Here is a 21,276-nt window from a genome sequence, read left to right on the forward strand (position 1 = left end):
AAATGGGGTTGTTTTTCTTAATTTCTCTTTCTGCTACTTTGTTATTAGAGTATAGGAACAGAACAAATTCCTGTATATTGATTTTTATATCCTGCAACTTTACTGAATTCATGTACTATATTTTTTGGTGGCTTCTTTAGGGTTTTCTGTATATTAAGTTATGTCTTCTGCAAATAGTAACAGTTTTATGTGTTCATTACTAGTTTGCCTTTTAAAAATATGTATATTTTTTAAGATTTTATTTACTTATTTGACAGCACAAGCAGGGGGGAAGGGTAGAGAGAAGGAGAGGGAGAAGCAGAAGCAGGCTCCTTCTGAGCATGAAGGTTGATGTGGGACTTAATCCCAGGACTCTGAGATGGCGACCTGATCCAAAGTCAGACACTTAATTGACCCAGGTGCCCCACAAGTTTGGATGCTTTTTCTTTTCTGATTACTACATCTAGTACTTCCACTGCTGTGTTGAATAAAAGTAGATATCCCTGTCTTATTCCTCATCTTAGAGGAAAAGCTTTTACCACTGAGTATGATGTTAATTTTGAGTTTTTCATATTTGGTTTTAATTATGTTGAAGTATGTTCCCTATAAACCCACTTGGTTGAGAATTTTTATCCTGAACAGATTTTTATTTTGTCAAATGCTTTTTATGTATTAGATGATCATATTGTTTGGGGAAATTTTTTTTTTTTTTAAGATTTTATTTATTCGAGAGAGAGGCAGAGACCTAGGCAGAGGGAGAAGCAGGCTCCATGCAGGGAGCCTGATGTGGGACTCATCCTGGGACTCCAGGATCACACCCTGGGCCGAAGGCAGGCACTAAACCGCTGAACCATCCAGGTGACCTAATTTTAATATTTTATTTAACCTAGTGTATCCAAAAAATTATCACATCAACATGTAATCTAAAATATCTCATCAGGAATGCCTGGGTGGCTCAGTGGTTGAGTGTCTGCCTTTGGCTCCCAGGGTGTGATTGTGGAGTCCCAGGATCGAGTCTTGTATCGGGCTCCTCGCGAGGGGCCTGCTTATCCCTCTACCTATGTCTCTGCCTCTCTCTGTGTCTCTCATGAATGAGTTAATAAAATCTTAAAAAAAAAAAAATCATCAGTAATTCCAAAAGTTCTTTGTACTATGTTTTAAATCTGATTTGTATTTTATACCTAACGTACATCTCAATTCTAGCCCCATTTCAGGTGTTCCATAGGCACATGTGGCCAGTGGCTATCATATTGGACAGTGTAGTTCTGGAGCTTTAGAGAAGAATAATTCTTTTTACTAGTGTCTAGCATAGTGCCTGGCACACAATAGGCACTAATTAAAGATTTTTTTTTTTTAAAGATTTTATTTATTTATTCATAGAGACACAGCTAGAGAGAGAGGCAGAGACACAGGCAGAGGGAGGAGCAGGCTCCATGCAGGGAGCCTGATGTGGGACTTGATCCGGGGTCTCGAGGATCACGCCCTGGGCTGCAGGCGGCGCTAAACCGCTGCACCACCGGGGCTGCCCTAATTAAAGATTTTTAAGTGAGTGACTAAATGAATAAATACAAATGCTGGAGAGCTGGTAATAAAAGGTAATTTTGTTTGGAAGTAATTCTTCTTGGGAACTAGAGATTTGGTCTATATGTTTGAATGATTAGATCCTGTATTAAAGATACTTACTTATATCTTTGCAGAATTATGGATCCAAGCCTGTTGAGAGAACGGGAGCTGTTCAAAAAACGAGCTCTCTCCACTCCTGTAGTAGAAAAACGTTCAGTATCTTCTGAATCATCATCATCATCATCAAAGAAGAAGAAAGCAAAGCTAGAACATGGAGGATCATCAGGCTCTAAACAGAATTCTGGTTAGTAAAATTGACTTTAGGATTGTTTAGTTTTTATTTTTCAGAAAACCATTTAGTCATGGCAAGTTCATTTTTTAGTCCAACATCCATCCGTATTTATTGTTAAACACTGTTAAGTATAAGGGAATGTAATGATAAGAGAATATATAGCTTTTAAGATGTTAATAGTCTTGTATTAAAGGTAGAATTTAGGTTATTACCTTTTCAGAAATTAACTTTAATTTGTATACTGTTTAGTTCACTCGTTTAAAGTGTACAATTAAAAAATTTTTAGTAAATTTACAGAATTGTGCAATCATTACTATAATTGAATTTTAGAACATTTCCATCATCTCCAAAAGATCCTTTGCACCCATTTGCAGTCGCTTCTTGTCTCCACCCCTGCCCCAGATAAACAAGTCTTTTTTTTTAATAAACAATAGTCTACTTTCTGTCTCTGTATATTTGCCTTTTCTGGATATTTCATATAAATGGAATTGAACAATATGTAGTCTTTAGTGTATGGCTTCTTTTATATAGCATTTATTGAGATGATTGTGTTCTTTTTTGTTGTTTATGCAATTAACATGATATATATCACATTAGTTGGTTTTTCAGATGTTAAACCAGTCCTTGCATTCTTGCAATAAATCCTACTTGGTTGTGGTGTATAATTCTTTTTATTTATTGTGGGATTCAGTTTGCTGGTATTTTTTTGGTCCAGGATTCATCTATATGTAGCATGTGTCAGTATTTCATTCTATTTTATTGCTGGCAAGTAATCCATTGTATGGGTATACTACAATTTGTTTATCCCTTCATCAGTCAATGGACATTTTGATTATTTCTTTTTGACTGTTATGAATAGTGCTGCTGCTATGAACATTAATGTACAAGCTTTTTTGTGCACTTTTTTTCCCTCTTGGATAGAGTACCTAAGAGTGGAACTTCTGAGTCATGTGGTATATTTATGTTTAACTGATATTTTATTTTATTTTATTTTATTTTATTTTATTTATTTTATTTATTTTATTTAATTTTATTATTTTATTTTATTTTATTTTATTTTATTTTATTTTATTTTATTTTTTATATGTTTAACTTTTTAAGAAACTACCAAAATGACTATACCATTTTACATTTTACATTCTCACCATCAGTGCATGAGGGTTCTATTTTTTTCATTCTTGTAAATCTTGTTATTACTTGTCTTTTTGATTACATTCTCACCATCAGTGCATGAGGGTTCTATTTTTTTCATTCTTGTAAATCTTGTTATTACTTGTCTTTTTGATTATAGGTATTTTAGTAGTTATAAAGTGATATCATTGTGTGTATATGGTTTTAAAAATATTTTTAATTTTTTTTTAAAATTTATTTATGATAGTCACAGAGAGAGAGAGAGAGAGAGAGAGGCAGAGACACAGGCAGAGGGAGAAGCAGGCTCCATGCACCGGGAGCCCGACGTGGGATTTGATCCTGGGTCTCCAGGATCGCACCCTGGGCCAAAGGCAGGCGCCAAACCGCTGCACCACCCAGGGATCCCTAAAAATATTTTTAAATTTATTTTTATTTTTATTTTTATTTTTTTTTTAAATTTTAATTTTTATTTATTCATGATAGGCACACAGTGAGAGAGAGAGGCAGAGACACAGGCAGAGGGAGAAGCAGGCTCCATGCACCGGGAGCCCGACGTGGGATTCGATCCCGGGTCTCCAGGATCGCGCCCTGGGCCAAAGGCAGGCGCCAAACCGCTGTGCCACCCAGGGATCCCTATTTTTATTTTTTTAAATATTTTATTTAGACAGGCGGAGAAACAGGCTCCATGCAGGGAGCCTGATGGTGGGTCTCGATCCCGGGACCCCAGGATCATGCCCTGAGCCAAAGGCAGATGCTCAACTGCTGAGCCACACAGGCATCCATGTTTTTTTTTTTATTTTTATTTAATTATTAGTATTTTTTAAAAAGATTTATTCATGAGAGAGAGAGAGAGAGAGAGGCAGAGACACAGGCAGAGGGAGAAGCAGGCTCCATGCAGGGAGCCTGATGGGGAACTTGATCCTGGACTCCAGGAGCACGCCCTGGGTCGAAGGCAGGCGCTAAACCGCTGAGCTACCCAGGGATCCCCTATTTGTGATTTTTATAGGGATTGCATTGAATCTATAAATCAATTTGGGGAGAATTGCTATCTTAACAATACTAAGTCTTCCAGGCAATGAACATGGATATCTTCTCATCAATTTAGGTTTTTAATTTCTTTTTTTATAGTTTTATAGTTTTTATATATAAGTGTTACATTTATGTTAATTTTTTATTTTTTAAGATTTTATTTATTCGTGAGAGACAGAAGCAGAGATACAGGCAGAGGGAGAAGCAGGCTCCATTCAGGGAGCCGGATGTGGGACTCAATCCCCGGTCTCCAGGATCCTGCCCTGGACTAAACTGCTGAGCCACCGGGGCTGCCCTATGTTTATGTTATTAAATTTATTCCTAAGTAGTTTATTCTTTTTAATATTATTGTTGATGAAATTATTTTCTCACTTTGATTTTTGGATTATTCATTAGTTAGTATATAGAAATACAATAGATTTTTTTTTTTTTAAAGATTTTACTTATTTATTCATGATAGACATAGAGCGAGGGAGAGAGAGGCAGAGATACAGGCAGAGCGGGGAGAAGCAGGCTTCATGCCAGGAGCCTGACGCGGGAATCGATCCCAGGACTCCAGGATCAGACCCGGACCAAAGGCAGGTGCTAAACTGCTGAGCTGCCCAGGGATCCCCTCAATAGATTTTTATTTATTTTTTTTTTTAAATTTTTATTTATTTATGATAGTCACAGAGAGAGAGAGAGAGAGAGGCAGAGACACAGGCAGAGGGAGAAGCAGGCTCCATGCACCGGGAGCCTGACGTGGGATTCGATCCCGGGTCTCCAGGATCGCGCCCTGGGCCAAAGGCAGGCGCTAAACCACTGCGCCACCCAGGGATCCCTAGATTTTTAAAATAATTTTTTTAATGAGATTTGAGAGAGAGCGTATGAATGGGGGAGGGGCATATGGCAAAACAGATACTCTGCTGAACAACACCCTGGGATTATGACCAGAGTGAGGCAGATATTTAGCCACCCAGGTCCCCCAGAAATACAATAGTTTTTTGTACATTGATCTCGTATTCTACAACCTTGCTGAACTTGTTCATTGTTTCTAGTTCTGTGTGTAAATTCTGTAGGATCTTTTTATGTACAAGATTATGTCATATGTGAAGAAGGACAGATTTACTTTGTCCTTTCCAAATGACTTTTTTTTTTTTTTTTAAGATTTATTTTTTCATGAAAGATAGAGACAGAGACACAGGCAGTGGGAGAAGCAGGCTCGATGCAGGGAGCCTGATGCGGGACCCGATCCTGGGACCCCAGGACCACACCCTGAGCCACCCAGGGATCTCCAAATGCCTTTGGAATGCCCTTCCTTCTTTTCCTCCTTTCCTCCTTGGACTATATGATGTTGACTACAGATGGTGAGCGTGAACATCTTTCCCTTGTTCCTGATCTTAGGGGAAAGGCATTCAATCTTCCACCTTTATGTATGATCTTAGCTGCATAGATTTTGTAGATGTCCATTATCAGGTTGAAGTTTCTGTCTACGTCTTGTTTGTTGAGAGTTTCTAATCTTAAATGGATATTGGATGTTGTCAAATGCTTTTTCTGCATTTATTGAGAAGATCATGTTGCTCTTGTTCTTTATTAATATTACATTAATTGATTTTCAGATGTTAAGCCAATCTGGCATTCTTAGAATAAATCCTACTTCGTTATGATATGAGGTATGGAATTCAGATTGCTGGTATTTTGTATAGGAATTTTGTGTTTATATTCATGAGGTTTATGATTTGTATAGTTTTCTTGTGGTGCCCACTAGGGTATTTCTGGCCTAATGATTGGTAAAGTGTTCCCTTTTCTACTGTTTTCTGGAAGAGTTTGTGAAGGTTTGATATAATTTTCCCTTTAAATGTTTGGTAGAGTTCACGAGTAAAGCTATTTTGGCTAGAACTTTCCTTTGTGGGAAGCTCTTGTAGAAATTCGGGTTATCTGTTATCTTCTTGAGTTAATTTTGGTGTTTTGTATCCTCTTAGGAGTTTGCCCATTTCATTATCTACATTGTCTAAAGTTTTCCAATATTTTCTTGGAATCCTTTGATTTCTGTGAGGTTGGTAATGATAATTCCTCTCGACCTTCATTTCTGATGAAGGAGTTTGTGTTTTATTTGTTCTTTTCAAAAAGCCAACTTTGGTTTCATTTATTTTTCTTTTGTGTTTTTCTATTTTTTATTTTATTTATTTCTATGTCACCATTATTTCCTTTTTTTCTTATTTTGAGTTTAGTCTTAGACTGTTACCTTTTTTTTTTAAAGATTTTATTTATACATTCATAGAGATGCAGAGAGAGAGGGGGGGGGGGGCAGAGACACAGGCAGAGGGAGAAGCAGGCTACATGCAAAGAGCCCGATGTGGGACTTGATCCCAGGACCCCAGGATCACACCCTGAACCGAAGGCATACACTCAACTGCTGAGCCACCTAGGTGTGCCTACTTTTCTGAGGGAGTTTGGAACTGTAACTATTGTGTTATATTAAGCACCAATTTTTAAAAATAAATTTATTTTTTATTGGTGTTCAATTTGCCAACATACAGAATAACACCCAGTGCTCATCCCTCCAACCAGTCACCCCCACCCTCTGCCCTCCTCCCCTTCCACCCCCCCTAGTTCGTTTCCCAGAGTTAGGAGTTTAAGCACCAATTTTGGAACTTGGTCAAAGTGACATGAATTTGGGTCTGTGGGTTTCTTTTTTTTTAAACACTACAAAATTTCAGTGGCTTAAAGACGAAGATTTGTTTCTCTTTCATACCACGTGTTTATCATCTGTTGGCAAAGATGTTAGCTCCTTATAATCACTGAAAGGACCCAGACTCATAGAGTATCTGATATTTCAAAAGTTGTTGGTTTCAGTGCCAGCAGGAAAAAGAACTTGAAGATCTTGCCTGGCAGTTCACATCCTCTTGCCTGGAGAGGAGACACCACTATCTCTCACAACTCATTTTCTAGAGCTAGTCACAGGGCTGTACCCAGACACAAGGAGTTCCAAGTTCTCTAAAAAGGGAGAGCTGGAAATACTGGATATAAACACTGAAGATTGCCGTACTACCCTAGATTGATTGGGTCACTATCAGTGGATTGATTGCCTGATTAGGTACTTACAGGGTTTCCTCGCTTAACTTCTTGATATCTCTCTACAGCAGTGATTTTTCTTTTTAAAAAATTTTTTAAAAGATTTTATTTATTTATTCATGAGAGACATAGAGAGGCAGAGACACAGGCAGAGGAAGAAGCAGGCTCCATGCAGGGAGCCTGACTTGGGACTCCATCCCAGTTCTCCAGGATCACACCCTGGACCGCAGGCAGTGCTAAACCGCTGCGCCATCGGGGCTGCCTAGCAGTGATTTTTCTAATCCACAGTCTGATGATGTGACTGTTTAAAGCTGATCGTCATTCCTTTTCCTTTCCTTTTTCCTTTTTCCTTTTTCCTTTTTCCTTTTTCCTTTATCCTTTTTCCTTTCCCTCCCCTCCCCTCCCCTCCCCTCCCCTCCCCTCCCCTCCTCTCCTCCTTTTTTTTTTTTTTTTTTATTTATTCATGAGAGACACAGAGAGAGGCAGAGACACAGGCAGAGGAAGAGGAGCCTGATATGGGGACTCGATCCCAGGACCCTGGGATCACGCCCTGGGCCAAAGGCATATGCTCAACCACTGAGCCGCCCATGCATCCCTGATCATCATTACTTTTCACATGAAGTCCATCTTTTCCTGCTGTCTGCATGCCCTGCATGATCTAGTCTCCAGTTCCTTTTATACCCATATCTCACTTTTTTCTTATACTCTGTCCTGCGACACTGGCCTGGAGATCCTTTAACATGCTTTACTCCCTTTGGCCTCTTGACCTTTGCCCACATTATGTCCTCTTGATGGAATATTGTTTCTTAGCTTCTCTTTCCTTAGGCTAACTTCTAATCCTCTTTTAGGTTGGAGCTTAAAAGTCCTATTATTTCTACTTTCCTATTTGAATTCAGAGCTTAGCCTTTGATTCCCATAGCACTCATTATTTCTGACAAAGCTATTGTGTGTCATTGTAATTACATGATTACTTGTTTGCCATTGTAACCTAATCTCTCACACATAGAAGGACTTGATACATGTTTGTTGAGTGGTTAAATTACAGCCTACATAGGGAAAAGTTAGTAGTGTCCATTATCAAGAAATTTAGTAATTAAAGGATCTGTATGCTTCTCATTTATGGCAAGGACTCCAAAGTTTGCCATTTATGAAAATGTGTTATTTTTTTTTAAGATTTTATTTATTCATGAGAGACACAGATACAGGCAGAGGGAGAAGTAGGAGGGAAGCCTAATGGAGGACTCGATCCCGGGACCCTGGGATCATGACCCGAGCCAAAGGCAGACGCTCAACCACGTAGCCACCAGGCGTTCCTGAAAATGTGGTTTTAACAGTGCTTGGAATATCTCCTGTTACCAAAAATATTTTGTATACCACATTTCACAAGTACTTTGAAAATTGGTTACATTATCTTTTTTTTTTTTTTAAGATTTTATTTATTTATTCATGAGAGAGAGAGAGAGAGAGAGAGAGAGAGGCAGAGTTAGAGGGAGAAGCAGGTTACATGCAGGAGCCTGATGTGGGACTGGATCCTGAGAGAGAGAGGCAGACACACAGAGAGAAGCAGGCTACATGCGGGAGCCTGACATGGGACTGGATCCTGGGACTCTAGGATCACGCCCTAGGCCGAAGGCAGGCATTAAACTACTGAGCCACCCAAGGATCCCCTGACAAGGTTCTCTAAGTTTAAAATGATGGATATGTATTTTTCTTTTTAAGATTTATTTATCTGAGAGAGAAAGAGAGGGAGAGCTGGGGGAAGGGTAGAAGAGAGAATATTTCAAGCAGACTCCCTGCTGAGCCCCACGTGGGGTTCCACCTCACAACCTGTGAAATCAAGTCCTGAGACCCAAGAGATCAAAGCCTGGGCTGAAACCAGAGTCAGACAGCCAACTGACTAAGCCACCCATGCGCCCCTAGATATGTATTTTTTTTTTAAGATTTTATTTATTTATTCATGAGAGACAGACAGAGAGAGAGAGAGAGAGAGAGAGAGAGATAGGCAGAGACACAGGCAGAAGGAGAAGCAGGCTCCATGCCGGGAGCCTGACATGGGATTCGATCCCAGGACTCCAGGATCACGCCCTGGGCCAAAGGCGGGTACTAAACCGCTGAGCCACTGAGGGATCCCCATAGATATGTATTTTTCACTTCATATATCAGATATTTTTTATTGTGCCTTAATTTTCAGTAGCTTCTTAATAATCTACATTGTTATATTTAAAGGCTGTTATTTCCATTTTTGGTTATTTTTGAGTAATGCTTTTAGATATCTCTTTGTATCTTGAGCCTTTTCCTTTCGAACTAGTTTCTCAGGGTGAATTCCCAGGAATGATATTTCTGGTTAAGGGCAGTTGTAGTGGTTAAGAGCATGCTTAGTTTTGTTCATGGATGGTAGCAAAATAGCATTAGGATTATAAACTATATCTGCACAGCCCTTGTTATTCCAAGAAATAAAACTGCAGTGTTTAACATGTTTTGTGGTCCTGTTTTTCACTTTTTTGTTATTGTTGTTATCTTTTCTGCGTTGGGTACCTTAGCCCTTGAGAATATGAATATGAGCAGCAAAATGAAAGAATAGGCTCAGGAAATATAATTTAGGGAGTATACTAGTTAAGTTTTTTTTTTTTTAAGATTTATTCATGATGGGGGGGCGGGGCAGAGAGGCAGAGACACAGGCAGAGGGAGAAGCAGGCTCTATGCCAGGAGCCCAGTGTGGGACTTGATCCTGGGACTCCAGGAACATGCCCTGGGCCAAAGGCAGGCACCAAACCGCTGAGCCACCCAGGGATCCCATAGTTAAGTTTTATTTTGAAAATAGCCTTGCTGGGGATCCCTGGGTGGCTCAGCGGTTTAGTGCCTGCCTTTGGCCCAGGGTGTGATCCTGAAGTCCCGGGATAAAGTCCCACGTCAGGCTTCCTGCATGGGGCCTGCTTCTCCCTCTGCCTGTGTCTCTGCCTCTCTCTCTCTGTGTCTCTCATGAATAAATAAATAAAATCTTTAAAAAAAAAAGAAAAAGAAAAAGAAAATAGCCTTGCCCTTCTTATACCATGTGTTTCGTATTAAACAGTAAGTCAGTTTTATGAGATTTATATGCAAGTATACTTACTACCTTTCTATTTTGAGACTTTTTCCCCCACACTAATCCCCACATAAAACTAAATTTTCAAAAAAATGTATAAGTTGTCCTGTAAACTAGAAAATAACTGCTTTTTAATAAGTAGGGATTTTACGTATAAGGGGAATTATTTTATTTTGGATTTAGGTAGTCCTTTTAAATAGCATTTTTATTACCAAAATACGGAGGGTAATTCATTTTTTAGTCCACATGGTTTGTTTAGGTCAGAGTTATTTGATCTCGCTTATGTTTTCTGGCTTACCTTTTGTTGTTTACTATTGAAATCTAGGGATCTTTTATTTAGTTTTTGAATTGTCATTTTAAGTAAATTGGTAACTTATTCACATTTGTAAAGTTTTACTGTACATTTAATGAAAGGGATACACACACAGAAAGTGCATATTTGACTTGTTTTTCCCTTCGTTTAGAAATCTTTTAATCATTCAGAGTCAATTTTCATAACAACAGTTTGTCTCAGAAAATTTTCCTTTTTTCTCAGTAGTTGAAAGCTGTTTCCAGAGATTTGTTCATCCTAGGTAGAGTTCTAGACCACTTCAATTTCACGTTTTCTGATGTTATCCATCATACTTCTAAGAGGGTTAGGTTCACTTTTCAAGTCTTTCACAGTTTTGTTTTTTACACAGCAGCAACAGTCAAGCACTTCATAAAGGAAAGCCAACACCACTAAAGATACCACTGTAAATATAAATAAAAGCAGAATGACAAAGCAGGCAGTGTTCCAGTTATCATGAAAAGGGTAAATTTTTTGAACTTGAAAACCAAGGTACTGATAAACAGATGTAGTGGTTTCATTCCAGAGGCTGGAGCTTAGGGAGGCCATTCTTAGGGATTCTACTTCTTTTATTTCTCTTTTGAATCTGTACAAAGGTAGAAAATGAATAAATGTAACCAAAGTCTAAAGATTTGTCAATTCAAGTCTCAGTACAAAGGTTTGTTATTAAATTTTTATAGGTAATGTGAGTTGTTTTCTGCCAGAATTAATGCCCAAATGGTATTTTGAATTTTTCTGTATCTTATGGCAGTGTACCCTATAAACTGTACTATATATTTTTATGTGTATCATTTGTTAGACAAATATGTAAGTTTAAGATTTCTGAACAGAAATTAATGCTAATAGAAGCAGAAAAAGAAGCTGAATTGGGTTACAAAAAAATCTTAGTGTTTTAAGGTGGTGTTCTTCACACTATTCTACCCCCCCCCCCCCCCACAAGGCTTTTCTCATTACCTTTGTGGATCCTTCTTACCTTGTTGGCTCGGTGTATTTTTATTTCCAGTCCTTAAAACTTCGAGGACAGGTGACCTAAATCAGGAAATAGTGGCTAAGTGAAAAACCTTAGAGAAAGAAAAGCTAAATAATGACAGTTTTCAGAGTAAGTTCAAGTTGCCTATGAAAAGACCTTAATCTTAGGATTTTTTTGTTATGTATATGATAGTATTAACTGTTTTATATAGATGAATGGGGTATGGAGATGTTTTAAAGATTGATTTATTCATCAGAGAGACAGAGAGGCAGAGACATACGCAGAGGCAGAAGGAGAAGCAGGCTCCTCACAGGGAGCCTGATGCTGGACTCGGTCCCAGATTCTGGGATCACGCCCTGACCCGAAGGCAGATGCTCAACCACTGAGCCACCCAGGCATCCCGTAGATGAATTTTTTAAAAAATAATTAATTAATTAATTAATTAATTTATTCATGGGAGACAGAGAGAGGCAGAGACACAGGCAGAGGGAGAAGTAGGTTCCACGCGCAGGGAGCCCGACGTGGGACTCAATCCCGGGTCTCCAGAATCACACCCCGGGCTGCAGGCGGCGCTAAACCGCTGCGCCACCAGGGCTGCCCCCGGAAATGAGTATTTTAAATCAGTATATTTATCTCAGGTATATTGATTATTAAATTATCATTCCATTTTACAAAATTAACCAGTGAGTTAAGATTTTAGTATTCTTTTTTTTTTTTTTTTTTTTTTTTTTTTTTTTTAAGGATTTTATTTATTTATTCATGAGAGAGACAGAGAGGCAGAGACACAGGCCGAGGGAGAAGTAGGCTCCATGCAGGGAGCCCAACGTGGGACTTGATCCCAGATCTCCAGGATCACACCCTGGGCTGCAGGCGGCGCTAAACTGCTTGCCCAAGTTTTAGTATTCTTGCATTAAGATTTACTCTTTTGACCTCATGCTTGTTAGCCTTTAAATGAGATTGAAGATTTTATTATCTTGATCTTTCAAAAATATCCTTTAAACTTAAGAAATTATAAGATGCTTTTATACTAAGAAATTTTTGGAAATAAGAGGAAGAAGTTCCACTTCCTTAATTCAATGACTGTTGTCAGTTTGCTTTACTAGGTTTTCATTCATTCTTATAAATGTGTATCAAATAGTTTTCTAAATGGCGATATTTGTGTGTGTATATTTCAATTAAAGGAAACTTAAAGGTAGTTGAAGAGTATGAGTATAATGAGGGGCACCTGGGTGGCTCAGTCAGTTGGCCGTCTGACTCTTGGTTTTGGGTGGGGAGACTGAGCCCCATGTGGAGACTATGTTGAGCAAGGAGTGTGCTTGAGATTCTCTCCCTCTCAATCTCCCTTTGCCCCTCCCCCTGCTTGCACATGCATAGTCTCGCTCTCTCTAGAATAAATCTTTAAAAAAAAAAGTGGGATGTTTGGGTGGTCTATCAGTTAAGCATCTGACTCTTGATTGTGGCTCAGATATTGATTTCACGATTGTGAGATTGAGAGCCCTGCATATTGGGCTTTGTGCTTAGTGCGCAGAGTCTGCTTGGGATTTTTTTCTCCCTCTGTTCCTCCTATTTGTGCTTTCTCTCTCTTCCCACAAAGTAAGTAAATAAATCTTTATAGTGTATGTTAATGAAATTGAATTTAAATTAAAATATTTAAAAATAAAAAAATGGGGGATCCCTGGGTGGCTCAATGGTTTAGCGCCGCCTTCAGCCCAGGGTGTGATCCTGGAGACCCAGGATCCAGTCCCACATCAGGCTCCCTGCATGGAGTCTGCTTCTCTCTCTGCCTCTCTCTCTCTCTCTCTGTCTCTCTCTCATGAATAAATAAATAAAATCTTAAAAAAAAAAAAAAATGAAGAGCTGAGAAGGCCTGAGTAGAAGCCAAATCAAAACAGAAATAAATAAATCAACCTTTAAAAGATAAGAGTATGATGAGCCCTTCCCTATATGGTCAAAACATAGCTTCACTTATTAATTCATCTATACATCCACCCATTTGCTTCCACCTGTAGATTATTTTGAAGCAAATCCTAGACATCATCACTTCATCTAGACATAACTCAGTGTATATCTCTTAAAAGGTAGAATTCTGTTTTTAAATATAACCACAGTATCATTTTCACACCAAAAATGAAAAAGTGACTTAAGAAAACCAAAGCCATAACAGTATAATTCCTTCAATTTGTCTTCTTTATAAATGTAATTTTAAAACTTTGATGTCGGTAAGTTAATATTTTCTAAGGTTTTTGTTTTCTGTGTTATTTTTTAAGTATAAACTGCCCGACAATGGGGCCTGAAACTCAAAATCCTAAGACCAAGAGTCACATGCTCTACTGGTTGAGCCACCCAGGCTCTCCAAAGGTTTTTGTTTTCTATCTTAAATCACATTTGCTTGGCAAGTAACTTCACCTCTCCGGATGGACTTGGTTTCTTCTTTGTATTTTGAGGGTTAAATTAATGCTCTGAGGCCAGAAGTAAGGCTTAAATTCATTTTTTCTTTTTGAATTTAAGAATCCTTCAGTTTCATGGTTTGTGGTGATCCTTCATCTTGAAATGAGGGACAACAGACTAATGGACAGTAATTGAATCAATTGCTTTTATTAGTTCTGGGACATATAAAAATATATTGTCCGGAACACTGGTATGTGAGGAACTTCCCAGTATATTACAGTGTTTTCAAACTGTTTGGGGATCTAGCCTTTTAGAGTTACCCTTTTCTTTCCTAAACATTTTCTCTTCCTAGTGCATTTTTATAGAAAGAAGGGCTGCTATGTTGCATCCTTCGAGGGAGCACCATTCATATTGTATTGTAAGGTGCCATTCACGTAGAATACACTGTAAGTGGTGCCCCTTCAAGTCTAATGTGGATGTCCTGATAGTCCACTTGTCCAGCTTCTGCAGTGTTTCTGCCTCTGATTTTAATCACCACACACCCAAGTAGTCATGTAACCCTTAGTAACCAACTCAAATGGAGAGAATGTTAGTTCCTTTTGACCAGCCTTCATCACAGGGTAGTGATGGGTGTGTACACACTTGCAAATGCCTAAAAAATACTCAGCTTTGGAACTCCTTTAAAATTTTTTAGTACAACAAAAATACGCTACTCCTGGAAAGGGTAGCACACATTGTTAGTTATTTTTACTTCAGTGTGAATGAGTTTCAGGTCCTTTTTGAGAGACCAAGCACATAGAGGAGGAGAGGAAGAATAGGATCTTGAGGAATGTGAGAACAGTGCCATTTATTATATTGGTAGGTAGAAAGCATGGGAAGAATCACTGGAGGGCGTACCTTATAATTTTACCTGGACTAACCTAGGACCTCTCCAGCATTAATGCTTAATATTCGTTAGACTTTCTGTTAAGGCTTTTCAGGTTGATTCTTTTGTTGTTTTGTTTTATAGTAATCTCTCCACCCAGTGTGGAGCTTGAACTCACAAGCCTGAGATCAAGAGTCACATGCTCTACTGACTGAGCCAGCCACGCAGGTGCCCTAGGTTGATTCCTTTTTAAAATCTGGGGATTTCCTCCCACATTATGTCCTTTAATTTAATGTAGGGGCACCTGGATGGCTAAGTGGGTTTAGTGTCTTGACTTGGTTTTGGGTCAGGTCATGATACCTGGTTCTTAGGTTGTGAGATTTTGCCTCTAGTGGGGCTGTGTGCTCAGTGGGGAGTCTGCTTGGGATTCTCACTACCTACCCCGTCATGTGTGCACTTGTGTGCTCTCTCTCAAATAAATCTTAAAAATTAGTTTAATGTGCCTTATTAATTAATGTTAACTTAAAATGTCATTTCATTATTGATTTCAGAAACTTGTAATTTTATTTTCTTTACATTATGATTTTAAATAAAAATTAAAAGCTTCATTAATACTGTCTCCCTAACATATCAAACTTTTGTTTCTTTTCTCATGGTAATTGGCTATATAAATCTATAACTCATACTTCGTTGAAATTATATTGGAGTTATTACTTTGTATTTTAGCTTTTTATGAGTAGGGATTTCTCATTTGTATTGACTTTATTTTTTTTTATTTTATTTTATTTTTTTTTATTCATTTGTATTGACTTTAAAACTGAGGAGAAATTGTAAAGACTAAGTTTCGATTTCAAAATAAAAGTTTAAAATTACCAGAAAGTTGGTTTAAGAAACTTTGTTCTATTTATTTTTGAGGTGCAAGTGAATTAGTTAAAATTTTAACTTTACATTCTATTTATTTTTTTAAAAAGATGTATTTGAGAGAGTGCACAAGTGTGAGCATTGGGTGGGGGAGGGACAGAGGAAGAGAGAGTCCCAAGGAGACTCCCCACTGACCATGGAGCCCTCTCTCTGGTCGATCCCATGACCCTGAGATCACCCAAGCTAAAACAAGGAGTCAGTGTTTAACCAACTGAGCTACCTACGTGCCCCAGTATTCTATTTATTTTTGGGAAACAAGTGAACTTTTTAAAAAATTTTCAAGCCCTCTCATGCCTCACTCCCCCCCCTCCCCCAGAAAAAATGGAGGGAGGGAAGGGAGAAGGTGGACAGACACAAACAAAATTCAGTTATTTGAAGTTAACTTGTACCTATCAATGAACTATTCTGGTTAAAATTAGTATAGTGTATCCATACAATTGATTATTACTGTGAGATAACTGTGTAATGATACTGAAAGATTTCTAGGAGGGCAGCCTGGGTGGCTCAGTGGTTTAGTGCTGCCTTTGGCCCAGGGTGTGATCCTGGAGACCCGGGATCAAGTTCCACGTCAGGCTCCCTGCATCGAGCCTGTTTCTCTCTCTGCCTGTGTCTCTGCCTCTCTCTCTGTCTCTGTGTCTCAGATGAATAAATAAATAAAATCTTAAAAAAAAAATATTTCTAGGATCTGTTAAGTGAAAAGACCCAAGACACAGGACAGTTTGTATAAGAAAGGGGGGAAATATATACCTTTTTATTTGCTGTATCTGCACAAAAGTTTTGGAAGAAGATATACAAGAAACTAATAACAATGATTACTTGTGGCGTTGGTTGGAGAGTAGAGCTGGGAAGCAGGGAATCTGTGTGAGATTTCTCAAGATATATCTTGTTATATTTTAGTTTTTGAACTATTTGAATATAGTACTTACCCAAAATCCAGACTAATATATTTTATTTTATTTTTTTAAGATTTTATTTATTTATTCATGAGAGACAGAGAGAGAGAGAGGCAGAGACACAGGCAGAGGGAGAAGGAGGCTCCATGCAGGGAGCCTGACATGGGACTCTATCCCGGGTCTCCAGGATCATGCCCTGGGCTGAAGGCGGCGCTAAACTGGTGAGCCACCACCCAGGCTGCCCTGGACTAATATATTTTAAAAGTATTTGTTGCCTTGGTTTTATGTACCTATTGTGTTATATATCTATTTGTGTTAAATATCTATTAAAACATTTATTGAGTTTTCTGGATTACTTCTAAAAAATTAAAACTAGAATCTGTAAACACTGTCATTTTGATTAGAAATGTTTAAGCAAAAAAAAAAAAAAGCAAAAAAATGTTTAAGCAGTTTAAGGAAGAGTATATACACATGTCGTAAATGACAGTTTGGGTTGTAAATGATGACAGTTTGCCTTTTATGTGAGTGTATTGATAACTGATAAACAACTCAAAACATTCACTCTTTAGTTAGCTTCTGGGCATATCTGAAAAAAGTAAACCCTGCAATATGGAGTCATTTTGTACCTTAGATTTAACGTGATTTATTCTTTTTATGTACAGTGAGCTAGCAATTTTTTGTGCTAAATTAAGGGTAAAATCTAAAACTTAATTTGATGGAGTAGACACAATTAGACATGCAGGAAGATGATATTAGGATTTTCTCATATTCTAAGACTATTTTTGAAATTAAGTTGTAAGTTTCTGTCAAATACCTGCTATAAGCATGCTTTATGAAAAAAAGACTGGTAAAAAAAAATAGATTGTATACTGTTTTTGGATCACCATCCCCTTTAAACTTTCAGTACAGGGGCACCTGGGTGACTCAGTTGGTGAAGTGTCCACCTTTGGTTCAGGTCAGGATCCTAGGATCCTGGGATCGAGCCCCGAATTGGGCACCCTGCTCAAAGCAGTCTGCTTTTCCCTCTCCTGTCCTTCACTCTCCACTCGTGCTCTCACTCTCTCACTTGTGCTCTCAAATCTTAAAAAAAAAAAAAAAAATTTCATTACAGAAATGGGGAGTGTTAAATACCATATATATAATATATATATAATTATATATAATTATATTTTTAAAAATTTTTTTACTTATTCATGACAGAGAGAGGGGCAGAAACACAGGCAGAGGAAGAAGCAGGCTCTATGCAGATCGATGTGGGACTTGATCTCAGGTCTCCAGGATCAGGCCCTGGGCCAAAAGCAGCGCCAAACCGCTGAGCCACCTGGGCTGCCCCTATATATATATTTTAAAGTTTATTTTTGATATATTCTCTTCACCTATTTTTCCTCCCATTTCAGAAGGCCCTAGTGAAATATTTATGGAGACAGAACTTAAAACTGTTTTGGGGGCAGCCTGGGTGGCTCATCGGTTTAGCGCCACCTTCAGCCCGGGCATGATCCTGGAGACTCGGGATGGAGTCCCACGTCAGGCTCCCTGCGTGGAGCCTGCTTCTCCCTCTGCCTGTGTCTCTGCCTCTCTCTCTCTCTCTCTCTCTCTCATGAATAAATAAATAAAACCTTAAAAAAAAAACAAACTTCTGGAACAAAAAAACTTCTGGAACCTTGAATTGTCAGATCAGAATAAAATTATGCTTTTGCTCTAATTAAGGTAAAAGCCCTTGAGTTGAATTCTCTAGTGCTTTTTTAAACACACCACTTTGAAATATGATCAATTAATGATATTGGCCTTTAAATATAGAGCAGCTCACCCGGCCCTGGAACTGAGATGCACCAAGCGTTTAGTCAGGTGAAAAAGCAATGAACCTACTACATCTGTGCTAACTCTACATATATCAGAAAGATGTAGCCTGATTATAGTGCTAATAATGGGGGTGGTAGAGGTTTTTCTGTTTAGAGTTTACCTGAAATTTCAGTTCCAAGTTAACAGTTTTATTTGACAAGGTTGTTTTTATCTGAGACTTTTTTTTGGCTCCCATACTTTGTACAGCAAGCAGGAATATTTTCTAGGTAATTAGCCTCATTGTTCTGAACTTGGAGAGCTCTAATATCTTCTTACAGCAACCTTTGGGCTTTGTAAGGTATGCTTTGGTCATGCTGACTTAATGCTGAATAAGAAATAGAAGGAATAAAAGTTTTGAAAATAATCTTTTAAAATTTAAATAGATTTATCAGCAAAGAAAAGGTCTGAAGTTGGATCTTTAGGTTGATATGTCTGAGTAATACCCTGGAACTCTAGGATCTTCTACATAATTATATTTTTATGCTCAACTCTTTATAAAATTAGAGATTTGGCCAGTAGTTGTACAATTTTTAGTGGACATGAATAGTTACTCTGAGCCATGAAAGTGATCTTACTACCTACGTTGAAAGGTACTATACCTTCTTCCCTAACCAGTTCTTCTTAAAACCTATTTTTATTTTAAAATGCAATTTATCAAAAAGACTTAATCGGTGTTTATTTTGAGGAATCAGTTGGAGAATAATTTTAACATTATATTGAAATATGGTTAGGGGATCCCTGGGTGGCTCAGCGGTTTAGTGCCTGCCTTCAGCCCAGGGTGTGATCCTGGAGTCCCGGGATCCAGTCCTGCGTCGGGCTCCCTGCATGGAGCCTCCTTCTCCCTCTGCCTGTGTCTCTGCCTCTCTCTCTGTCTCTCATGAATAAATAAATAAAATCTTTAAAAATATATATGCTTATAGGCATTTCTGTGGCATATAAAAAATGAAAGGCTATTTAAGAAGGTTATCATTTAATAATAGGATGACTTGTATATTACAGAAATACAGGTTTTAATATTTATAAGAAATTATTTTAGGTAAAATGTTAGGAAAGTCTGAAGCTCTGCAAATGATCTCTCTGGTTATAGGATAATGCAGCCTATATAACGGTACCTTTATGGTCTTTTTATAAATCACAGTCATTAAAATTTCTCGGCATTCTTTGCATCTACACTCAAAGTCAAATAAACCGTTTTGAACTATTTTCTGTATTTGTTAAAAAATATAACAAACTTTCCTCTAAGTAACTGCTTTTTACCAGCCAATACAATTTGCACATATAATCAGAAAGCTTTAGTCCAGGATTCGTTTTTAGTCTAGATTTTTCTTTAAGAAAAATCCTTTGTTAAGGCAGACCAATTTGCTGAAATGAAATAGCTCAGAGAAAATAAATTAGCAAGTAACCACTTAACATTAAATGCTTATGGCTTACTCTGAGGTCTGGATATAGATCAGGTTCATAGAAAATCTCATGAATTTTCCATAAGGCACAGATGGCAAGGGTGCTTATCAAATAGCACAGGCAGTCTTCACATTTTCATAATAAAATCCTACCAAGCAGTGAAATGAATACATTGCTTTTTTTGATCTTTATAGGAACAAAGCTTTCTGCTTGGTTTTTATGGTAAAATATTTTTATATTACATCATAAGGACATGTATTACTAAATGAAAAAGATTGTATAAACCTACCTCTTGTCTGAAGGCTGCTGTTGAAGCGATGGTATCGTCTGTTTGTAATGCAGTCCAGTGCACATCCAAGATGGAGCTGTGCTTCTATTGGTTGAACCACAGTGCAGCTGACAGTTTCCTCTTCGTTCATTTGCATTAAGTCCTGCCACCCTTAAATGTAAATCATTCATAAACTTGAATAGAGCTGTCTGGGATATCAACTGTCACCTCTTTTTCTTGCCTTATTTTTTGTCCTTAAGCTAAATTTCTGTAAAGGAGTTTGAATTAGTAACAAACTGATGATTCCTTAATGTTTAATGGTAAGGTTTTGGATCCTTCAGTGAATATTTCACTGCTCAGGCTAAAAGGTAATGTCGAGAGAGGTAGTAACCTAGGAAACAAACAGTCCAGGTTTACCAGCTTGATACTTCCTTTAGGAAGTGGGCATAAAATCTCATAAATGATATTTTCTTTCCATACTTGTGTTGTATAAATCTTGCCCTCTGGAAGTGATTATTTCTATGTGGTGGTTTGATTTAAGAGAAATTCTAAGGGAAAAGAAGGTTTTCAGTTCTACTAGTAGGGAGAGGGTTAGTTTTGGTAGATATACTATTGACATTAAAAAGCAGTGTGTGAAATTTAAATGGTAAAAAAGAGAATAAAAGGTATAGCATAGGGAATATAGTTAATAATGTTATAATCAGGGACGCCTGGGTGGCTCAGTGGTTGAGTGTCTGCCTTTGGCTCAGGTCATGATCCTAGGGTCCTGAGATGGAGCCCTGCATCAAGCTCCCAAATGGGAGCCTGCTCCTTCCTCTGCCTATGTCTCTCCCTCTCTCTGTGTCTCTTGTGAATAAATAAATAAAATCTTTAAAAAAAAATGTTATAATCGTGTATGATGACAGATAGCAGCTACGTTTGTGGTGAACATAGCATAGTCTATAGAGAAGTTGAATTCTGTGTTGTATACTGGAAACTAACATAAATTTTTTTTATAAAGATTTATTTGAGAGAGAGAGAGAGACAGAGGATGAGTGGGAGGGACGAAGGGAGAGGGAGAGATGATGTCAGGCAGAGCCCACACGGAGCCCGAGGGCTCTCCAACCCTGAGATCATTGTTTGACCTAAGCTGAAACTAAGAATTGGCACTCAACTGACTCTGCCACTTAGGCACCCCTCAAAAAAAATTTTAAAAATATTTTTAAAAATGACAAGAATCCTCAATGAATGTTTGAAACTAGAATATTTTTTATTCTGTCTTCTATTATTTAGA

At 38.0% G+C, this 21,276-nt stretch overlaps 2 protein-coding genes across 4 annotated transcripts in view; one reads left to right on the forward strand and one right to left on the reverse strand.

The window, feature by feature from the left end:
* GTF2E2 (general transcription factor IIE subunit 2) overlaps positions 1-21,276 on the forward strand; it is an 80,314-nt gene that overhangs the window by 8,060 nt on the left and 50,978 nt on the right. For all 3 annotated transcript variants that reach the window (XM_038560179.1, XM_038560181.1, XM_038560180.1), the window contains exon 2: positions 1,677-1,846. In XM_038560179.1, the coding sequence (XP_038416107.1) occupies positions 1,681-1,846 (166 nt within the window). In that variant the 5' untranslated portion in view covers positions 1,677-1,680. The remainder of the gene's footprint in view (positions 1-1,676; positions 1,847-21,276) is intronic.
* On the reverse strand, positions 10,517-20,105 carry SMIM18 (small integral membrane protein 18). Its single transcript, XM_038560182.1, has 3 exons — positions 20,025-20,105; positions 11,432-11,487; positions 10,517-11,044 (listed from the first exon to the last, which is right to left on the reverse strand). The coding sequence occupies exon 3, from the start codon at positions 11,005-11,007 to the stop codon at positions 10,711-10,713; it is 297 nt and encodes a 98-aa protein (XP_038416110.1). The 5' UTR covers positions 11,008-11,044; positions 11,432-11,487; positions 20,025-20,105; the 3' UTR covers positions 10,517-10,710.

This window comes from Canis lupus, chromosome 16, assembly GCF_011100685.1.
Source record: "Canis lupus familiaris isolate Mischka breed German Shepherd chromosome 16, alternate assembly UU_Cfam_GSD_1.0, whole genome shotgun sequence".
NCBI classification, from domain to species: domain Eukaryota; kingdom Metazoa; phylum Chordata; class Mammalia; order Carnivora; family Canidae; genus Canis; species Canis lupus.